The 19,327-nt window shown below is 50.1% G+C and overlaps 1 protein-coding gene across 2 annotated transcripts in view; it reads left to right on the plus strand.

Moving 5' to 3' along the window:
• NOVA2 (NOVA alternative splicing regulator 2) overlaps positions 1 to 19,327 on the plus strand; it is a 76,492-nt gene that overhangs the window by 35,020 nt on the left and 22,145 nt on the right. For both annotated transcript variants that reach the window (XM_060258313.1, XM_060258314.1), the window contains exon 2: positions 7,560 to 7,703. In XM_060258313.1, coding sequence (XP_060114296.1) covers positions 7,560 to 7,703 — 144 coding nt within the window. The remainder of the gene's footprint in view (positions 1 to 7,559; positions 7,704 to 19,327) is intronic.

Genomic DNA, 19,327 nt, shown 5'->3' on the forward strand with positions numbered 1-19,327 from the left:
TCTCATTGTATCCTATGGTTTTAGCTTGTCGTTTTTAATTGTTTTGACTTTTGTTGTTATCCGCCCTGAGCCCACTCGTGGGAAAGGGTGGAATACAAATTAACAAAATTTAAAAAAAAAATAAACCTACCTCACAGGATTGTTGTGAAGATAAAATGAGGAAAAGGGAACCTGTACCCTTCCCTTAGATCAGGGGTGGCCAAACTTGCTTAATATAAGAGCCACACAGAATAAATGCCAGATGTTTAAGAGCTGCAAGACATGAATGTCAGATGTTTGAGAGCCGCAAGACATGGATGTCAGGTGTCTGAGAGAAGGAAGGAAGGAAGGAAGGAAGGAAGGAAGGAAGGAAGGAAGGAAGGAAGGAAGGAAGGAAGGAAGGAAGGAAGGAAGGAAGGAAGGAAGGAAGGAAGGAACTTTAACTTTAAATGTATTCTCCAAGCTGCCAGCTAGGAGAAGTGATTTAAAGACACAAATGCCGTCTCCAAGCCAGCCAGTGGGGTGGTGGTGGGGCTTTGAGAGCCAAACAATATTTGTGAAAGAGCCACAGTTTGGTCCCCCTGCCTTAGATCTTTGGAGGACAGACAAGGTTTAAAAAATGTAAGAGAGATTCAGCCCAAGAGGCGGTATCTAGTTGCCTTTGAAAATTAGCAAGAAAGCTACCCAGGTGGCGTCATTTGCTCCCAGGTGTCTGGCACCTGAGATAGACTGCATCTGAACGTGGAGACTTCCTTTCGTTTTCAGGATTATGTGTTGGTGTGGTGAAAGGATTTCCACTGGTGCCGTCCAAGCATCCCCCGTCACAAAAGCCCACCGCAGGAGGGCTTGAATTTGCCCTGGTTGGGTCTAAAAATAAACGCAAACAGAGTGTTTTGCGGCCACTAAGTGAGCTGAGCACTTATCAAATCCTCTGACATGAGAAAAAGAGACTTGGGTGAAGAGCCATAACCGCACGCTTTGTGTTGTAAAGCTTTGTGAGAAGACAGCGGAGGGGGCAGGGATCTTTTACGGCAGAGCTGTCTGTGAGGTAGCCAACCGGTTCTAGATCAGGTTCTAGATCCTATGCTCTGGGCAGATGTGCATTGCTGCTCCCAGTGGCGGCTGAAACGGTACCCAGTACCGGCTTGTCGGTACCCTTTCAATATGCATAGGTATGTTCATTATCGCATCATAATAACATGGAACTTAGAGAGCCAGCCTGGTGCAGTGGAGAGACTTTTGGATGCAGGCAGGGGAGCGGTGGTATAGCGGAAAGTACTTGTGATTACCTTTAAAGCCCTAATGGTCTGGACCTTCAGACCTAGAGAAGAAGACGACGGCAGATTTATACCCCACCCTTCTCTCTGAATCAGAGTCTCAGAGTGGCTTACAATCCCCTTTATCTCCTTCCCCCACAACAGACACCCTGTGAGGTGGGTGGGGCTGAGAGAGCTCTCACAGCAGCTGCCCTTTCAAGGACAACTCCTGTGATAACTATGGCTGACCCAAGGCCATTCCAGCAACTGCAAGTGGAGGAGTGGGGATTCAAACCTGGTTCTCCCAGATAAGAGTCCACTCACTTAACCACTACACCAAACTGGCTCTTCCAACACACTCTCCCCCCTCCCTGAAATTTGCATCTTTCGACTCACAACCTGCTTGTGGTGCCTGGCCCCCGGGATTTTTGTCTGACATCTATGAGGCTTTTTTTGAGATGGCCCATCCTGGTGGAATCAGCTGTCAGGCTGTATGCAGACCCTGCAGGACTTCTCACGGATTTGCAGAACCTGCAAAGCAGAGCTCTTTCGTTTAGCTTTTCACTAGTCACTATTAATTGTTAGCTGCTTCGAGAGCACTTGGTGGTGAAAGGCAGGATAGAAACGCTGGTGTAGCCAGTTTGGTGTAGTGGTTAAGGGCATGGGAGAACTGGGTTTGATTCCCCACTCCTCCACTGGCACCTGCTGGAATGGCCTTGGGTCAGCCAGAGCTCTCGCAGAGCTTGTCCTTGAAAGGGCAGCTGCTGTGAAAGCCCTCTCAGCCCCACCCACCTCACAGGGTGTCTATTGTGGGGGGAGAAGATATAGGAGATTGTAAGCTGCTCTGAGTCTCTGGTTCAGAGAGATGGTGGGGTATAAATCTGCAGTCTTCTACTACTACTACTACTACTACTAATAATAATAATAATAATTTAAAAGTTGCAGCTGACTTTTGACAGTCCCGTAGTGTTTTCAAGTCATGAGACATTGAGAGGTGGTTTGCCCTTGCCTTCCTCTGAGTAGCAACCTTGAACTTCCTGGATGGGCTCCTATCCAAGTACTAACCAGGCCCGACCCTTTTTAGCTTCTGTGATCTGACAGCCTAGTCCAGGGGTGGCCAAACTGTGGCTCAGGAGCCGCATGTTGCTCTTCCACACATGTTGTGTGGCTCTCAAAGCCCCCATCTTTAAATCACTTTTCCAAACCCAGCCAGCTGGTGGCATTTAATGTTAAATTAAGTTGCTTTCTTTCCACCTCTCCCTCCCCATCAACTTGCCGTCCTTCCTTCCTTCTGGCTCTCAAACATCTTGAATTTATTCTATGTGGCTCTTGCATTATGCAAGTTTGGCCACCCCTGGCCTAGTCCATCTAGGACAGGGGTGGCCAAACATGCTTAACATTAGAGCCACATAGAATAAATGCCAGATGTTTGAGAGCTGAAAGACATGAATGTCAGCTGTTTGAGAGCTGCGGGAGGGAGGGAGGGAAGAAGGTGTGAGAGGGGGAAAGGTGGAAAGAAAACAACTTTAACTTTAAATGCATTCTCCAAGCCACTGGCTGGCTTGGCGAAGTTATTTAAAGAGAGAAATGCCTTCTCCAGGCTGGCTGGCAGGGCAGTGGGAGCTGCAAGACCTCACAATATGTGTGAAAGAGTAACAGTTGGCTCCTGAGCTACAGTTTGGCCACTCCTGCTCTAGGACAACTGGGGCTCAAATCCACACTTGTCTGTGGAACGTGTGGTGTGATCTTGGGCCAGCCACACTCTCTCAGGGCTGTCAAGTGGATGAAATGAGGAAGAATGAGCCAACGACGCCACTGTGAACTTTGTGGAGGGAGGGGCAAGTTAAAAACATACCAGACAGAGAGATGGGTCCAGGCAGCTGCCCCCCTCAGCAGCAGGTGAAAACTCAGTGGCAAGAGTTGGATGCAAAAATCTGTGCCTTGATGTGGCGTTTGTGTGTGTGTGTGTGTAGGGGGGTGGCGGGAAGAGTGCCAGTCTAGGGTTGCCAACCTTCAGGTGAGGTTTGGAGATCCCCAGGAATTATACCTCATAAGAACATAAGAGAAGCCATGTTGGATCAGGCCAATGGCCCATCCAGTCCAACACTCTGTGTCACATAAGAAGCCATGTTGGGTCAGGCCAGTGGCCCATCCAGTCCAACACTCTGTGTCACATAAGAACATAAGAGAAGCCCTGTTGGATCAGGCCAATGGCCCATCCAGTCCAACACTCTGTGTCACAGAAGAGCATAAGAGAAGCCCTGTTGGATCAGGCCAATGGCCCATCCAGTCCAACACTCTGTGTCACATAAGAACATAAGAGAAGCCATGTTGGATCAGGCCAATGGCCCATCCAGTCCAACACTCTGTGTCACACAGTGGCAAAAAAACCCAAGTACCATCAGGAGTTCTGTCAGTGAGGCTAGAAGCACCAAGTGGGGGCCCCAAGCACAAAGAATACAGAGCATAACTGCCCCGGACAGAGTTCCAACAATACGTTTTGGCTAGTAGCCACTGATGGACCTCTGCTCCATATGCTTATCCAATCCCCTCTTGAAGCTGTCTATGCTTGTAGCTGCCGCCACCTCCTGTGGCAGTGAATTCCAAGTGTTAATCACCCTTTGGGTGAAGAAGGACTTCCATTTATCCATTCTAACCTGACTGCTCAGCAATTTCATTGAATCCCCTCGAGTTCTCGTTCTGTGAGAAAGGGAGAAAAGTCATTTGTTCTCTACCTTCTCTATCCCGTGCATCATCTTGTAATCCTCTATCATGTCACCCCGCAGTCGACTTTTCTCCAAGCTAAAGAGCCCCAAGCGTTCTAACCTTTCTTCATAGGGAAAGTGTTCCAACCCTTTAATCATTCTAGTTGATCTCATCTCCAGACTACAAAATCAGTAGAAAGTGGCTGCTTTGGAGGGTGGACTATAGCACTGTACCCCTTTGAGGTCTCTCCTTTCCCCAAACCTGACCCTCCCCAGGTTTTACCCCCAAATCTCCAGGAATTTCTGATGCCAGTCGACCTCTTGGGGCTGTTCTGAGTTTTCTTCCAGCAAACCAGCCCTTCTGTACACACTTTTGTGCAAAGGAAGAGTCAGATTCCCAAAGTGGCAATTCTCTTGCCTCCCCCTCAGTGTGTGACCATCTTGTATTGGGGAAAGCTCCATCTTCCAGAGGAAAGGGCCTCAGCTAGCGGAACACATCTGTGGTGTCAAATCAACCCAGAACGTCTTCTCCGCCACAAAAGTACAAGCTCCACGTCTCAAGAAAACAGTGCCAGTGAGGATCCTTGCATCTTCATACTTTTTTCCATTAAGATGTTCCTGTTTTGACTCCAAATTTCCAATATTTTAGTGCATTTCGAATTTAGGAGGAAGAAACAGAGCAGTACCAGACAGAAGGAAAAAGGTTATGACGGCAGGAAGACGGCTTTCGCCCTTCCCCCGCCCAGCATGGCTATTTTGCACTCAACGCCTAATCGGGCAGAAATACAGCCATTTTGCTCGCTGGGCGGGGGAAGGAAATGAGAAAAACCAAGACGCTGGAGGCCTCGATGTTGGCCCCCTTCCCAGTCCTCCGATTTTGCTGGCATCGTCTCTATGCGCTATCAAAGCGACATTGAAACCCAAAGGCCTCTGGGAGGTTGCATCTGCTCACTCTCGAGGGGAGAGAAAAAAAATCTCCTAGGGAGAACCAGGCTGCCCCCCCCCAACAAATATAAATTCGTCTTCCATCAGATGACCCACTCTTTCTTTGCCTTTCTTTTCCACTCCCCATCTTTTAACCTGCCACATCTTTTTGGTTTGGAAGCCGAGGGAAGGATAGGGTTGCCGATCCCCAGGTGGAGGCAGGGGATCCCCCAGTTTGGAGGCCCTCCCCCACTTCAGGTTCATCAGAAAGTGGGGGAGGGAAATGTCTGCTGGACACTCCATTATTCCCTATGGAGACCGATTCCCATAGGATATAATGGAGAATTGATCTGTGGGTATCTGTGGGGGGTTGTTTTTTGAGATAGAGGCACCAAATTTGCAGCATAGCATCTGGTGCCTCTCCTCAAAACCCTCCATGTTTCAAAAGGATTGGACCAAGGGGTCCAGTTCTATAAGCCCCCAAAGAAGGTGCCCTTATCCATTATTCCAAATGGAGGAAAGGCATATAAAAGGAGCGTGGTCCCTTTAAATGTGATGGCCAGAACCCCCCTTGGATTTCAGTTACGCTTGTCACACCCTTGCTCCTGGCTCCACCCCCAAAGTCCCCAGATATTTCTAGAATTGGACCTGTCAACCCTAAGGAGCTTTCACATCCCAACTAATGCAAGGTGCTGTGGCTGCTTGCAAAGCAGAAGAGGGCTCTCATAAATAAAAAGTTGCAGGCCAAAGGGCTGGCACCACACAGGGCTTTTTTTGTAGCAGGAACTCCTTTGCATATTAGGCCACCCCCCACCCCCCAATGCAGCCAATCCTCCAAGAACTTACAGGGCTCTTCTTTCAGGGCCTACTGTAATCTCTTGGAGGACTGGCTACATCAGGGGTGTGTGGCCTAAAATGCAAAGGAGTTCCTGCTACAACCCCCCCCCTGCTGTTGGCTATTTATTTAGTATGATTTATATCCCGCCCTCCCCGCCAAAAGCAGGCTCAGGGAGGCAGAAATCCGCAGGATGCAGCAGAAGCACAGCCATAAGAACAGAAGAGAACAGAAGAGAAGCCATGTTGGATCAGGGCAATGGCCCATCCAGTCCAACACTCACACAGAGGCCAAAAATCCCAGGTGCCATCAGGAGGTCTACCAGTAGTGCCAGGACACTAGAAGCCCTCCCACTGTTGCTTCCCGCAAGCACCAAGAATGCAGAGCATCACTGCCCCAGACAGAGAATTCCATCTATACCTTGTGGTTAATAGCCACAGATGGATCTCTGCTCCATATGTTGATCCAATCTCCTCTTGAAGCTGGCTATGCTTGTAGCTGCCACCACCTCCTGGGCAGTGAATTCCACATGTTAATCACTCTTTGGGTGAAGAAGGACTTCCTTTGATTCACTCTAACCCGACTGCTCAGCAATTTCCTCGAGTGCCCACAAGTTCTTGTATTGGGAGAAAGGGAGAAAAGTACTTCTTTCTCTGCCTTCTCTATCTCATGCATAGTCTTATAAACCTCTATCATGTCACCCCCCTCAGTCGACATTTCTCCAAGCTGAAGAGCCCCAGGCATTTTAAACCTTTTCTTCATAGAAAAAGTGTTCCAACCCTTTAATCTCTCTAGTTGCCCATCCAAATATTAGCCAGGGCTGACTCTGCTTAGCTTCTGAGAGCTGATAACCTGCCTGTCTAGGGGCCCACCTATCTAAGGGACTGCCTTTCCCCATACATACCCCAGAGAGGACCTCCCTATCTAAGGGACCTCCTTTCTCCATATATACCCCAGAGAGGACCTGCCTATCTAAGGAACTGCCTTTTTCCATATATACCCCAGAGAGCACTGGGTTCAGGAAGCTGAAATCTGTTATCTGTTGCTGGACCAAGGGAGGCCAGACTAAGCTCTATATAGGCTAGGCCCTTCTCAGTGGCAGCACCGATGTTATGGAATGCAGAAATTCAGAGGCCACGAGAGCCCTGCAACAACTAACATGGGAGGAGGCTGAATGATATCGTCTGTAAGTCCGCCGATAGAGTAACAAAGGAATTGAAGAATTGAGATATTGATAAACCACCTTTGTTATAAAATCTTTCTTATACCACCTTTTATGTAGTTTAAATTGATTATATGTTCTTATTCCTTTATAATTGTATTTTAAACTGTTTTATCATGACTGTTAGCCGCCCAGAGTTCGTTTGTGGAGTGGGCGGCATATAAATCTAATGTAAATAAATAAGATCTACCAAGCTTGGGCTATCCAGACCAGCCCTGGAGACAAGTTGCTATAAGACTCACAGAAATCTTTATGCCTTAATGATAAGAGTCAAAAATGGTTGAGCAGATTTAGGACCAGGTGGGAGTTGGGGATTGTGACAGGGCTTGTGTGCAGGCATATGTGGGTTTATCAACAGCTGCTCACCTGCCCGTAATAGCTATGGAAGCAAAGCCACCTTTGCTGGATTCCAGAGAGCTATGATCATTCTGCCCCTTTGCCGTGGCATGCCATGAGTGGATCTGAGCCAGGTTGCATGCGTTTAACCTGATTTTCATCATGAATGGGTGTCTTGGGGTTGGGATGCCATTCCCCTGTGATTGCTCCAGTCCGAGCGGTCGTGAGATTCATCTCCATCTCTCCTCAGTGTGGGATTTCCACAACGCTGCATCTGTTCATTTTCTCCTCCTCTCTTTCAGAGGACGGCGAGTATTTCCTGAAGGTCCTGATCCCCAGCTATGCTGCTGGATCCATCATTGGCAAAGGAGGCCAAACCATCGTGCAGCTGCAGAAGGAGACCGGAGCCACCATCAAACTGTCCAAGTCCAAGGACTTCTACCCAGGTGAGAGACATCTCTCCAACAAAGGCATCACTTGGGAGCTCGTTGAGTGGGAAAGGGCCTGACAGCGGATCTAGGCCCCTGCTGAAACATCCTTTACCCAGTAGCCTTGCCAAAAACCAAAGGCTGGGGAACTAGTTTGCGTACGCCTGTCCCTGGGCAGCTGAATGTATGAACTCACACTTTGAAAAGGGTTTGCAGTTGGGCGGCTGATTTGGAAGTTCTGCTTGTGCTATTCGTCCTGGGATGGCATTCGGTTGCGTGCTGGGGTCGCCTGTAGAGATGGGCATAAACCGGCGGATGAACTAACGTACCGCCATGAACTTGCACAAATTTTGATGCGGTTCGTGAAGAGCAGAAAGCAGGGGGTTAAACTTTGCATGGCTTATAAACCCATACGAACCGGCTCGTATGGGTTCGTGGTTCAGTTCATGCTTTGGTTCGTGGTTCGGCCACGAACCAGGAACCGAACCGCAAAAATGCAGTTGGTGCCCATCCCTAGTTGCTAGATCCACCCTGGCCACTGGCAGGGGTTGTGAGGGTGGGGTTGCCAGATCCAGGTTTGGGCAACTCCTGACGATTTGGTGATGGAGCCTAGGAAAGACAGGGACCTCAGTAAGATACATTGCCATAGCGTCCACCCTCCGAAGCATCAATTTTCTGGTCTCTGTGGTGTGGAGATTGATGCAATGCCAACGGATCCCCAAGCCCCACCTGGAGGCTGCCATCCCTAAGTCACACTCATTTATTTACATTGTTTATAGTCTGCCTTTTTCACAGGGGCTCAAGGTGGACTACAAAGTACAGTAAAAAAAAAGCAGGGCATTTAACGACCAAGGCATTAGGATTGCAGAAGTCTGGAACCAGCCAGAAAGAACTGAAGCACAGCGGAAATATTCGCACAACACATTAAGCCGTGCAAACATTCCATGATAAGATTCTACTTACAGTAAGCTGTGCCCAACAGTGGAGACCACGGTCCCTAATCATCTACATCAATCAGTTTGGTGTAGTGGTTAAGAGTGCCGACTCTTATCTGGCAGAACCAAGTTTGATTCCCCACTCCTCCACTTGCAGCTGCTGGAATGGCCTTGGGTCAGCCATAGCTCTGGCAGAGGTTGTCCTTGAAAGGGCAGACTCTTATCTGGGAGAACCGGCTTTGATTCCCCACTCCTCCACTTGCACCTGCTGGAATGGCCTTTGGTCAGCCATAGCTCTCTTATCTGGGAGAACTGGGTTTGATTCCCCACTCCTCCACTTGCACCTGCTGGAATGGCCTTGTGTCAGCCATAGTTCTCGTAGGCGTTGTCCTTGAAGGGGCAGTTGATGTGGGAGTCTTCTCAGCCCCACCCACCTCACAGGGTGTCTGTTGTGGGGGGAGAAGATATAGGAGATTGTAAGCCACTCTGAGTCTCTGATTCAGAGAGAAGGGTGGGGTATAAATCTGCAATCTTCTTCTTTCCAAGTATGTTCATAAACCCTTTTGTGCAGGGCAACCCTCTTGCCTGTGTAGAATGGCCCTCTTGAATAATTCAGTTTTGCATAGTTTGCAGAAAGCCAGGAGTATGGGAGCCTTCCTGACCTCCTCAGTAGGGTTACCGGACCCTCTGATGGCATCGGGGGTTCTCCACTGCCAGGCCCCTCCTTCCCGCCGCTGATTGGCTGGCAGGCAGGGAGGAACTTAACCTGCTCAGAGAACCATCCAGTGTGCAGCAACATGTCTACGTCTCTGCCCACATGACCCGGAAGTGACATCATCGCATCTGGGGACACTGGGGCGACACTCTGATATTTAGGCAAAAACTCCAGGGTTTTTTTTTTTGAGCAGGAATGCACAGGAACACATTTCCAGCTGGCTTGGCATCAGGGGGTGTGGCCGAAAATGCAAATGAGTTCATGCTGGGCTTTTTCCACAAAAAAAGCCCTGAAAAACTCTATGGTGGAAGCCAAATTTACCATAGAGTTTTTGCCGAAATACCAGTTGCCCTGATGTGATGACATCACTTCTGGGTCATGTGGGCAGTGATGTAGACACATCTGTGTTTGTGCCTCCCTACTGCTCCTTTTTTAAAAACATATAAGTTTATTTTTTAAATTCCTAGTTGTACAGAACTTTGTTGGATGAAGCATCAAGTAGACTAATTCCATATATAACAAAATTCTACTATGCATAAAGTACTGTGGTATATATAACATTGTAGAACATCTTATTTAGCATTTAAGATAATGTCCAGTTCACCAATCGATCGATCAGTCAGTCAATAGATAAATACATAAATATCTCATTAAGGATAAATTAACTGATAATTGGGCTAGACTAGAATTTTTGACTCTTAAGCTAAGAAAGCCTTGCTCCATCCCAAGCCAAACGAAACGGAATATTTAAATAAAAAGAGAAAGAGGGGACAGCATAAGTGAGAAAGAATTATAGTGAGAGGAATTGAAGGCAAGTTGTGTTAATAGGTAAGATGTTTTTAGTTTCAGTATATTCCAGAAATGGAAGCCATTTTTCTTCAAAAGATGTGACCTTGGGGTAAATGTCGGACAAGGAAAGTTGTGCCGTGATTTTCTCCATTATTAAAATGACCCAGGTTTTTGTAAACCGGAGTTCAAGTGATTGTAAGGTGTTGGATCTCCATAGAGATGCTATAGAAGATGCTCTCTGCTGCTCCTGATAAGTCCCCCCCACCCCCTGCTGGTTGGCAGGAGGAATCTGGCAACCCCCCCCCCCCCTCCTCAGGCAGGCTGTTCTGCAAACTGGGGTCCACAATGGAGAAAGCACAGGTACGGGCAATAGGTGATTTTGCCCACTTGCAGGCTGGCAACAGAAAAAGGCCCTGCAGAGCATAAGGGGACAGGCAATTCTGTCAGTGTGGGGATCTAAAGCCCTGGGCCAGTTTGGTGTAGTGGTTAAGTGTGTTGACTCTTATCTGGGAGAAACGGGTTTGATTCCCCACTCCTCCACTTGCACCTGCTGGAATGGCCTTGGGTTAGCCATAGCTCTGGCAGAGGTTGTCCTTGAAAAGGCAGACTCTTATCTGGGAGAACCGGGTTTGATTCCCCCTCTCCTCCACTTGCAGCTGCTAGAATGGCCTTGGGTCAGCCATAGCTCTGGCAGAGGTTGTCCTTGAAAGGGCATCTGCTGTGAGAGCTCTCTCAGTTCCACCCACCTCACAGGGTGTCTGTTGTGGGGGGAGAAGATAAAGGAGATTGTAAGCCACTCTGAGTCTCTGATTCAGAGAGAAGGGTGGGGTATAAATCTGCAGTCGTCGTCTTCTTCTTCGTCATCATCTTCTTCCTCTTCGTCATCATTGTCTTCTTCTTCTTCTTCTGCAGCCAGGGCTCTGAACTGAGTCTTATAACAAATCGGCAGCTTGTTTGGTGTAGCCAGATTGGTGTAGTGGTGAAGTGCTCAGACTCTTATCTGGGAGAACCGGGTTTGATTCCCCACTCCTCCACTTGCAGCTGCTGGAATGGCCTTGGGTCAGCCATAGCTATCTCAGAGCTGTCCTTGCAAGGGCAGCTTCTGGGAAAGCTCTCTCAGCCCCACCCACCTCACAGTGTGTTTTTTATGAGGGAGGAAGATAAAGGAGATTGTGAGCCGCTCTGAGACTTTGAGATTCAGAGTGGAGGGCAGGATATAAATCGAATTTCTTCTTCTTCTCCTTCTTCTTGTAGAGCCCCGGGGAGGGCTGTGGCTCAGTAGCAGAGCATCTGCTTAGTATGCAGAAGGCCAAAGGTTCAATTCCCGGCATCTCCAGTTGAAAAGTATCAGATCGTAGGTGACAAAGAAGCCACTGCCCCTCTGAAGAGGCAGTACTGACCTTGACAAACCGAGGGGCTGATCTGGTATATGGGGGCTTCATACAAATGGACTACTGCTTCCTGCAGGCCAAGCCCCTCCTTGGACAGTCACCTGGTTTCCGATGCCTGGGGCGAAGCTTGTAGCCGTTTGGGTGGCTTGAAGTATGCCTTTTATGCTGCGGCAGATTATAAATCCTTACTAAAAGCAAATATGCATTCCTTGGCTTTCCCCCAATCCCCAGCTTCCTTTTGTCAGCCTGCTCTCCTGTGAGACCCCCTGAGCTCTCGGGTTTGCCTTGAGCTTCCCTTATTCATCTTTCCCATTCAAACTTTCCTGTCTTGACTGGGAAATTCCTGGAGATGTTGAGGGTGGAACTTGAGGGCAGGGTTTGAGAGAAGGGACTCCAGCGGGGTAAAATGCCCTAGTGTTTCCCTGCCAGAGAGTCCTGAGACACTGATCTCTGCCGTCCGGAGACCACCAGCTCTTCTCTTCCCTTGAACAAACTAGACTGCTCGAATTAGGATTGCTTTGGTTCCTCAGGGACTCAGTTCTGCAAAGTACAGCAGCTAGAGACTGGGGTTGCTAACCTCCAGGGGGCACCTGGAGGTCTCCTGCCATTCCGTTTGCTCTCCAGATGCCAAGACCAGTTCCCTGGGAGGAAATAGCTCTTTTTGGGTGTTGGGCTTTATATCTTTCTGAGCTCCCACCCCCTCCCCGAAATCTCTAGGGGTTTCATCTCCTGCTCTCCCTCGGTGGGGGATTTTCACAATGTATTGTGGAGGGGGTTGGACTAGATGACCCTGAGGGTCTCTTCCTGCATTGTGGAGGGGGTTGGACTAGATGACCCTTGGGGTCCCTTCCTGCATTGTGCAGGGAGTTGCACTAGATGACCCTGGGGGGTCCCTTCCTGCATTGTGCAGGGGATTGACTAGATGACCCTGGGGGTCCCTTCCTGCATTGTGCAGGGGATTGACTAGATGACCCTTGGGGTCCCTTCCTGCATTGTGCAGGGAGTTGCACTAGATGACCCTGGGGGTCCCTTCCTGCATTGTGCAGGGAGTTGCACTAGATGACCCTGGGGGTCCCTTCCTGCATTGTGCAGGGAGTTGCACTAGATGACCCTGGGGGTCCCTTCCTGCATTGTGCAGGGGATTGACTAGATGACCCTGGGGGGTCCCTTCCTGCATTGTGCAGGGGGTTGGACTAGATGACCCTGGGGTCCCTTCCTGCATTGTGCAGGGGATTGACTAGATGACCCTTGGGGTCCCTTCCTGCATTGTGCAGGGAGTTGCACTAGATGACCCTGGGGGTCCCTTCCTGCATTGTGCAGGGAGTTGCACTAGATGACCCTGGGGGTCCCTTCCTGCATTGTGCAGGGAGTTGCACTAGATGACCCTGGGGGTCCCTTCCTGCATTGTGCAGGGAGTTGGACTAGATGACCCTGGGGGTCCCTTCCTGCATTGTGCAGGGAGTTGCACTAGATGACCCTGGGGGTCCCTTCCTGCATTGTGCAGGGAGTTGCACTAGATGACCCTGGGGGTCCCTTCCTGCATTGTGCAGGGGATTGACTAGATGACCCTTGGGGTACCTTCCTGCATTGTGCAGGGAGTTGCACTAGATGACCCTGGGGGGTCCCTTCCTGCATTGTGCAGGGGGTTGGACTAGATGACCCTGGGGTCCCTTCCTGCATTGTGCAGGGAGTTGGACTAGATGACCCTGGGGGTCCCTTCCTGCATTGTGCAGGGGGTTGCACTAGATGACCCTGGGGGTCCCTTCCTGCATTGTGCAAGGGGTTGGACTAGATGATCCTGGGGGGTACCTTCCTGCATTGTGCAAGGGGTTGGATTAGATGACCCTGGGGGTCCCTTCCTGCATTGTACAAGGGGCTGGACTAGATGACCCTGGGGGTCCCTTCCTGCATTGTGCAGGGGGTTGGACTAGATGACCCTAGGGGTCCCTTCCTGCATTGTGCAATGGGTTGGACTAGATGACCCTGGGGGTCCCTCCCCACTCTCTGATTCTTTGAATTCAGAGCTAACAACCTTAATTGAGACCCCACACCCCCCAAAAATTTCAGGAATACCTAGGAACAGGAGGGGAGGAATAGACCATGCCCCACTGGGCAATCCCACTGCCCTGCGTTCTCTGTAATCCCAAATACTTCAATCTCTGGGCCAGGCTCCAGGACGAGAGGGCAGCTGTGCATCGCCTGGGCTGGCTTTTGGGGACGGCGGAGTGGGGCCCAGCTGCCTGCCCCCCAGCCTTCCCTCTCTGTAATCTCAGCTGCGATGGAAGGGCAGACAAAGCCCTGTCAGGGCAGACCCCGCTAAGCCTCTTTCCTTCCGCAGCCTCCAGCTCTTGATTGCAGGATTATCGGGCCTGGCCGTCAAATCCTCACCACTGCGGCAGACCGATTGGGAGGCGGGAGGGGAAGAGAGGGAGGGATGCCCCCCCGCAAGACTGTGTTGCCATGGCGATGGGGAGCAGGTGCGTTGTTTGTTTGTGATGGCTGAAAAGACCCCCCCTGTTCCCCTTGCTGTGGCAGCGGCGGAGGAAATGCATGCAGAATCCAACCGTCTTCTTTTTTCACTGTGCATTCGCAGTGGCTGTGGGTTAGGCCATGGATCCCAGATCACAGCCTTGTCCTCTCTGGGATTGAATCCAGAAGAAGAAGATTGCAGATTTATACCCCACCCTTCTCTCAGAATTAGAGACTCAGAGCAGCTCACAATCTCCTTTACCTTCCTCCCCCACAACAGACACCCTGTGAGGTGGGTGGGGCTGAGAGGGCTCTCCCAGCAGCTGCCCTTTCAAGGACAACTCCTGCAAGAGCTATGGCTGACCCAAGGCCATTCCAGCGGGTGCAAGTGGAGGAGTGGGGAATCAAACCCGGTTCTCCCAGATAAGAGTCTGCCCTTTCAAGGACAACCTCTGCCAGAGCTATGGCTGACCCAAGGCCATTCCAGCAGGTGCAAGTGGAGGAGTGGGGAATCAAACCTGGTTCTTCCAGATAAGAGTCTGCCCTTTCAAAGACAACCTCTGCCAGAGCTATGGCTGACCCAAGGCCATTCCAGCAGCTGCAAGTGGAGGAGTGGGGAATCAAACCCGGTTCTCCCAGATAAGAGTCCGTGCACGTAACCACTGCACCAAACTGGCTCTCCATGCCTCCAAGAACTGCTGTCCCCTGGTCCTGTTCAGAGTGGAGGGCACGATATAAATCCACTGTCTTCTTCTTAAATAAAAGGTGTGCAGTCCATTTAAATGTGATGGCCAGAACTTCCTTTGGAGTTCAGTCATGCTTGTCACACCCTTGCTCCTGGCTCCACCCCCAAAGTCCCCAGATATTTTTTGAGTCCGACCTGGCAACCCTACCACCCTCCAAAACAGCCATTTTCTCCAGGGGAAGCGATCTCTATTGTATGGAGATCAGTTGTAATAGAGGGGGAATTCCAGGCCCTTCCTGGAGGATGGCAACCCAAAGGCATACACTGATGTTTCTTGCAATTGGCCCCTTGGCCCAGGTTGCATTGGAGGCAGTGCTGAGCCCCCAAAGTGGCTGGCAGTGCAAAGAAAGCAAGGCCCTGCCATAGGCAAAGGAGTGGCGGGACCTCTGAGCATGTGCAGAGAGCCCCATACCACTTGTGGCACTGGTAAATCTGCAAAGATTGCAGGAGGCAGAGAACTGAGCCCTACCCCATTAGTGGTTCCAGCTGCCACATACCTTACTTCAGGGGTGGCCAGCGGTAGCTCTCCAGATGTTTTTTGCCTACAACTCCCTTCAGCCCCCGCCTTTGGCCATGCTGTCTAGGACTGATGGGAGTTGTAGGCAAAAAACATCTGGAGAGCTACCGTTGGCCACCTTTGCCTTACTTCAAGAAGGATGCAGGCAGACTGGAGCAGGTGCAGAGGAGAGCGATGATCAGGGGCCTGGAGACCAAGAAGCCCTAGGAGGAAAAGCTGAGGGACTTGGGAATGTTCAGTCTGGAGAAGAGGAGGTGGAGGGGGACAGGATTGCTCTGTATAAGTATTTGAAGGGCTGTCCCTTAGAGGAAGGCTGGGAGCTCTCCACCAAAGGGCTCAAGTGCGATTTTGAAATCTTACTGGAGACTTTCTGTCCCATTTGTCCGTTGGCAATTCTACGTGTAGTCTTTGGACACACTGAAAAAAAAATCTGGTGGGTTTTGCAGCTTTTTGCAACTTGATGCGTCAGAAACACTTTGATATTTTGTTTCTGAGCTTTTGCCTTTGGTTGCGAGATGTGGTTGGAGCCCCCGGTGCTAGAAGAGGATTTGTGGCAGGAATAATCAAGTCGACGTCCTGTTCATTGGGACTCCTTGGATGGAACGGTGAAATTTTTGGGGAATGGCTATTGCTATTTAGTCTTCTATTGAACATATTTGTACGATTTTGTTTCAATCCTTCCTTAGTTATTTGGTCACTATAACTTCAGTTTGTGCTGTCTCTGGAGGCTGGCAACCAATGACACTGTGTTATGAACAGCTAGGTTGGGGAATATCATTTAAGGCACATTTTAGAACATCTGTGTCTTAGAAATTACACACTGGGCGTGACCAAAAAAGTCGATGGAGGCTTGCCTTCCATCTCTCTTTGAGAAGCCCGCTTTTGAGCCCTTTCCTGCCTAAGGATATGTGTGGCTCGCCCCAGAACATGAGGTCCCTGCCCCAATGAGCTTACAATGTAGAAAGTGTCATCAGTAAAGGCTGCAGCTGAAGCCAAAGTGCATTTACTTAGAAGTAGGGCCCATTTTTGTTCATTGGGGCTTCCTCCTCCCCAAAACCCTGGAAAGGGCTGGAAGCAGGTACAAAGCCAGTCACCCTAGATTTCAGGTTCCAATGCCTTCCACTGCAGGTTCTGTTCGCCTTTTCAAGCTTGGTTGCACGAGCTTGGAGATGTGTGGCTCCAGATATGCATGAAGCTAAGGCCAGAAGGGTTCCCTTTGACAGCGGGGAGCCGAAGCTGAACCGCAGCCTTGCCCGTTATGCAGCTGCTGATGTTGTTGCAATGCAGAGCCAAGAAAGGAAACAGGAAACTGTGCCTGGGCTGGCCGGCTGGGGAAGCAGGATTCAATGGCAGGAAACTCTCTTCCTGATAAGGTGGCCAGAGCGAGGCATGCTGGACTCCCCCACTGAGTTTACATGTCGGTCCCTGATCCAGATTGGGGATCTCTTGTCTGCTTTGTCCCCGTTTTCGAAGAGGGCAGGATGGGGGACTGGGGAGGGATTTAGTGCCTTGCAAGGGAAAGAGGGGAAGAGGCAATTGGGTATATTTGGGAGGAAGTGGCTTCAGCTGCAGACCTGGGGGGTGGGACAGGGAAACACGTCCTAGGAGGGGCATGTAGGCAGACACTCCATGCTTGCTTGTCAAGGAAATGGGAATGTGTGCATAACCCCAGCTTCACCCTGTCCAAAAACAAAGGAACAATGGGGAAGCCAGTTGGGAAAAACTGGGAGGGAAAGCAGAGTATAAATGAATACACAGGCAAAAGTTTTACTGGCCCGTCTGCTTACATGAGAGCTTGCTGGAACACACTGCTGGGAAGAGGTTCAGAGACAGAAATCTGTGCAGCAGGTTAAAGGCACAAGAGCCTGGCCAGAAACCCAAGGGGGCCACAAAAACCTTCAGGGGGCTTCGTCTCTCCCACTGCATCTCCTCACCCCAGTTTAGCCTAGTGTGGGGCTGGAGGCCATCTCAACTACCAAGAGGGGGCACTGGGAAATAGAGATGCCAGGTCTGTGTTGGAAAATACCCGGAGATTTTGGAGGTGGGTCCAGGAGAGGGCGGGGTTTGGGGAGGGGAGGGGCTTCAGCATGGTACAATGCCATAGATGTTGTTCAGTTGCACAGTCCAGTCTGACTCTTTGCCGGACCAAGTCACACCAGGCCCTCCTGTCTTCCACCATCCTCTGAAGTCTGCTCAAATTCGTGTTAGTTACATCAGTAACGCTGTCCAGCCATCTCACCTTTCGCCGTCCCCTTCTTCTTTTGCCTTCTGTCTTTCCCAGCATCAGGGTTTTCTCCAGGGAGTGCTTCCTTCTCATTGGGTGGCCAAAGGATTTGAGCTTTAGCTTCAGCAACTGACCTTCCAGGGAACAGTCTGGGTTGATTTCATTTAGGACTGACTGATCTGATCTTCTTGCAGTCCAAGGGGCTCAAGAGTCTTCTCCAGCACCATAGATCCCACCCTTTAAAGCAGTCATTTTCTCCAGGGGCAATCCTTGCCAATACAATGCCACTAATATAAAAACATACACAAATCACAATAGCCCAATTTCCAGGACTCCGTGTAAATAGAGAGCCATGTGCAGATACGTTGAGGAATGTGCATTGATCCATGCAAAAGAGATGTACTCCGTGGCTCCGTTTGGAATGGTTATTTATTAATGAGGGCTTGAGTGGGCAAAGGACATTGAAACCGTTTCGAAGTTCCGGGAAGGTTGAGTTCTCTTTCTCTCTCAGTTTTGGGCTTCTGTGAATTTTCTTAGTGCACAGCTCTGGAACACCTGCTGGTCAATTTGGTGGACTTGGAACTGTCTGAAGTTGGATGCAATTTTCAGTCAAGAGCTTTGCAGTACGTGAAGTTAAAGAGACACTGCTTACACGGAAATTTGAGCTTTAGCTTCAGCAACTGACCTTCCAGGGAACAGTCTGGGTTGATTTCATTTAGGACTGACTGATCTGATCTTCTTGCAGTCCAAGGGGCTCAAGAGTCTTCTCCAGCACCATAGATCCCACCCTTTAAAGCAGTCAGTGGAAATTTGGCTATTATGATTTATGTATGTATTTAAATGAGTGACATTGTATTGTCTTGTCTTGGCGTATTGTCTTGTACGAATTTGTATTACTGGCATTGTATAGAGTTTACATAAATGGTATTGTTTTTCCGTGCAGTTTGTTCCCAGTTTTCTCCAGGGGAGCTGATCTCTGCAAGCTAGAGATCAGTTGTAAAAGTGGGAGATCTCCAGGCCCCACCTGGAGGCTGGCAACCCTACTGGGAAACCATGTGTGTTTCAATGGCCAGACTCCCTACTCCCTGAGCATGCATCAGATCTCTCCACACCCTTTCCTCTTCATGCAGCATTGAGGAACACTTGGCCGGACTGAGCTTATTGTTCCCTGGAAAAGCCAAAGCACGGTGAGCGACGGGGCGGATAAACAGAAGGCGACGGTTGCCATGGATTCCTCAAATTGCTGCCACCCCTGTGGCAACGGTCAGACAAGCCAGGCCTCTGGGCACTGAAGGTGTCGGCTTCGGGGCTTCTCAGCTGATTTGAAGTTCTGCAAAGCAGAGACCCCTTCCCGAATCTCCTCCTGCTTCATAGGCTTCTTGGTATCCATGTGATAAAGAACCCTGCAAGGTTGGAGGGCCTGGACCAAAACCCTCCCCGTCCCTCCCCCAAAACAGTCACCAGAAAGATGCCGGTGGGACTCCCACACACTCGCCGTGGCTCGACCCCGGCATTCAAAAGTATACGGCTGCTGGACGCGGCAGTCCCCTTTAGCTTAGCGTGGCTGCCGGCACTGCCTGCAATTTCTGGGATGCGTAGGCCTCTGGGGAACGGTCCAGCTGCTGATGAACATTAAAAACAGCTGCCCAGGAAGGCAACGAAAGAAAGGATTCCCCCGTGCAGGTGAAAGGGAAATCGGAGCTGGGATTTGTCAGGATGGATTAAAATCCTCGCTGCGTTTCAAAAGGGCTGGGCGATGGATCACGAATATGGTAGGGCAGGAGTGGCCAACGGTAGCTCTCCAGATGTTTTTTGCCTACAACTCCCATCAGCTCCAGCCATTGGCCATGCTGACTG

The sequence above is a fragment of the Heteronotia binoei genome, chromosome 17 (genome assembly GCF_032191835.1).
Source record: "Heteronotia binoei isolate CCM8104 ecotype False Entrance Well chromosome 17, APGP_CSIRO_Hbin_v1, whole genome shotgun sequence".
NCBI lineage: Eukaryota > Metazoa > Chordata > Lepidosauria > Squamata > Gekkonidae > Heteronotia > Heteronotia binoei.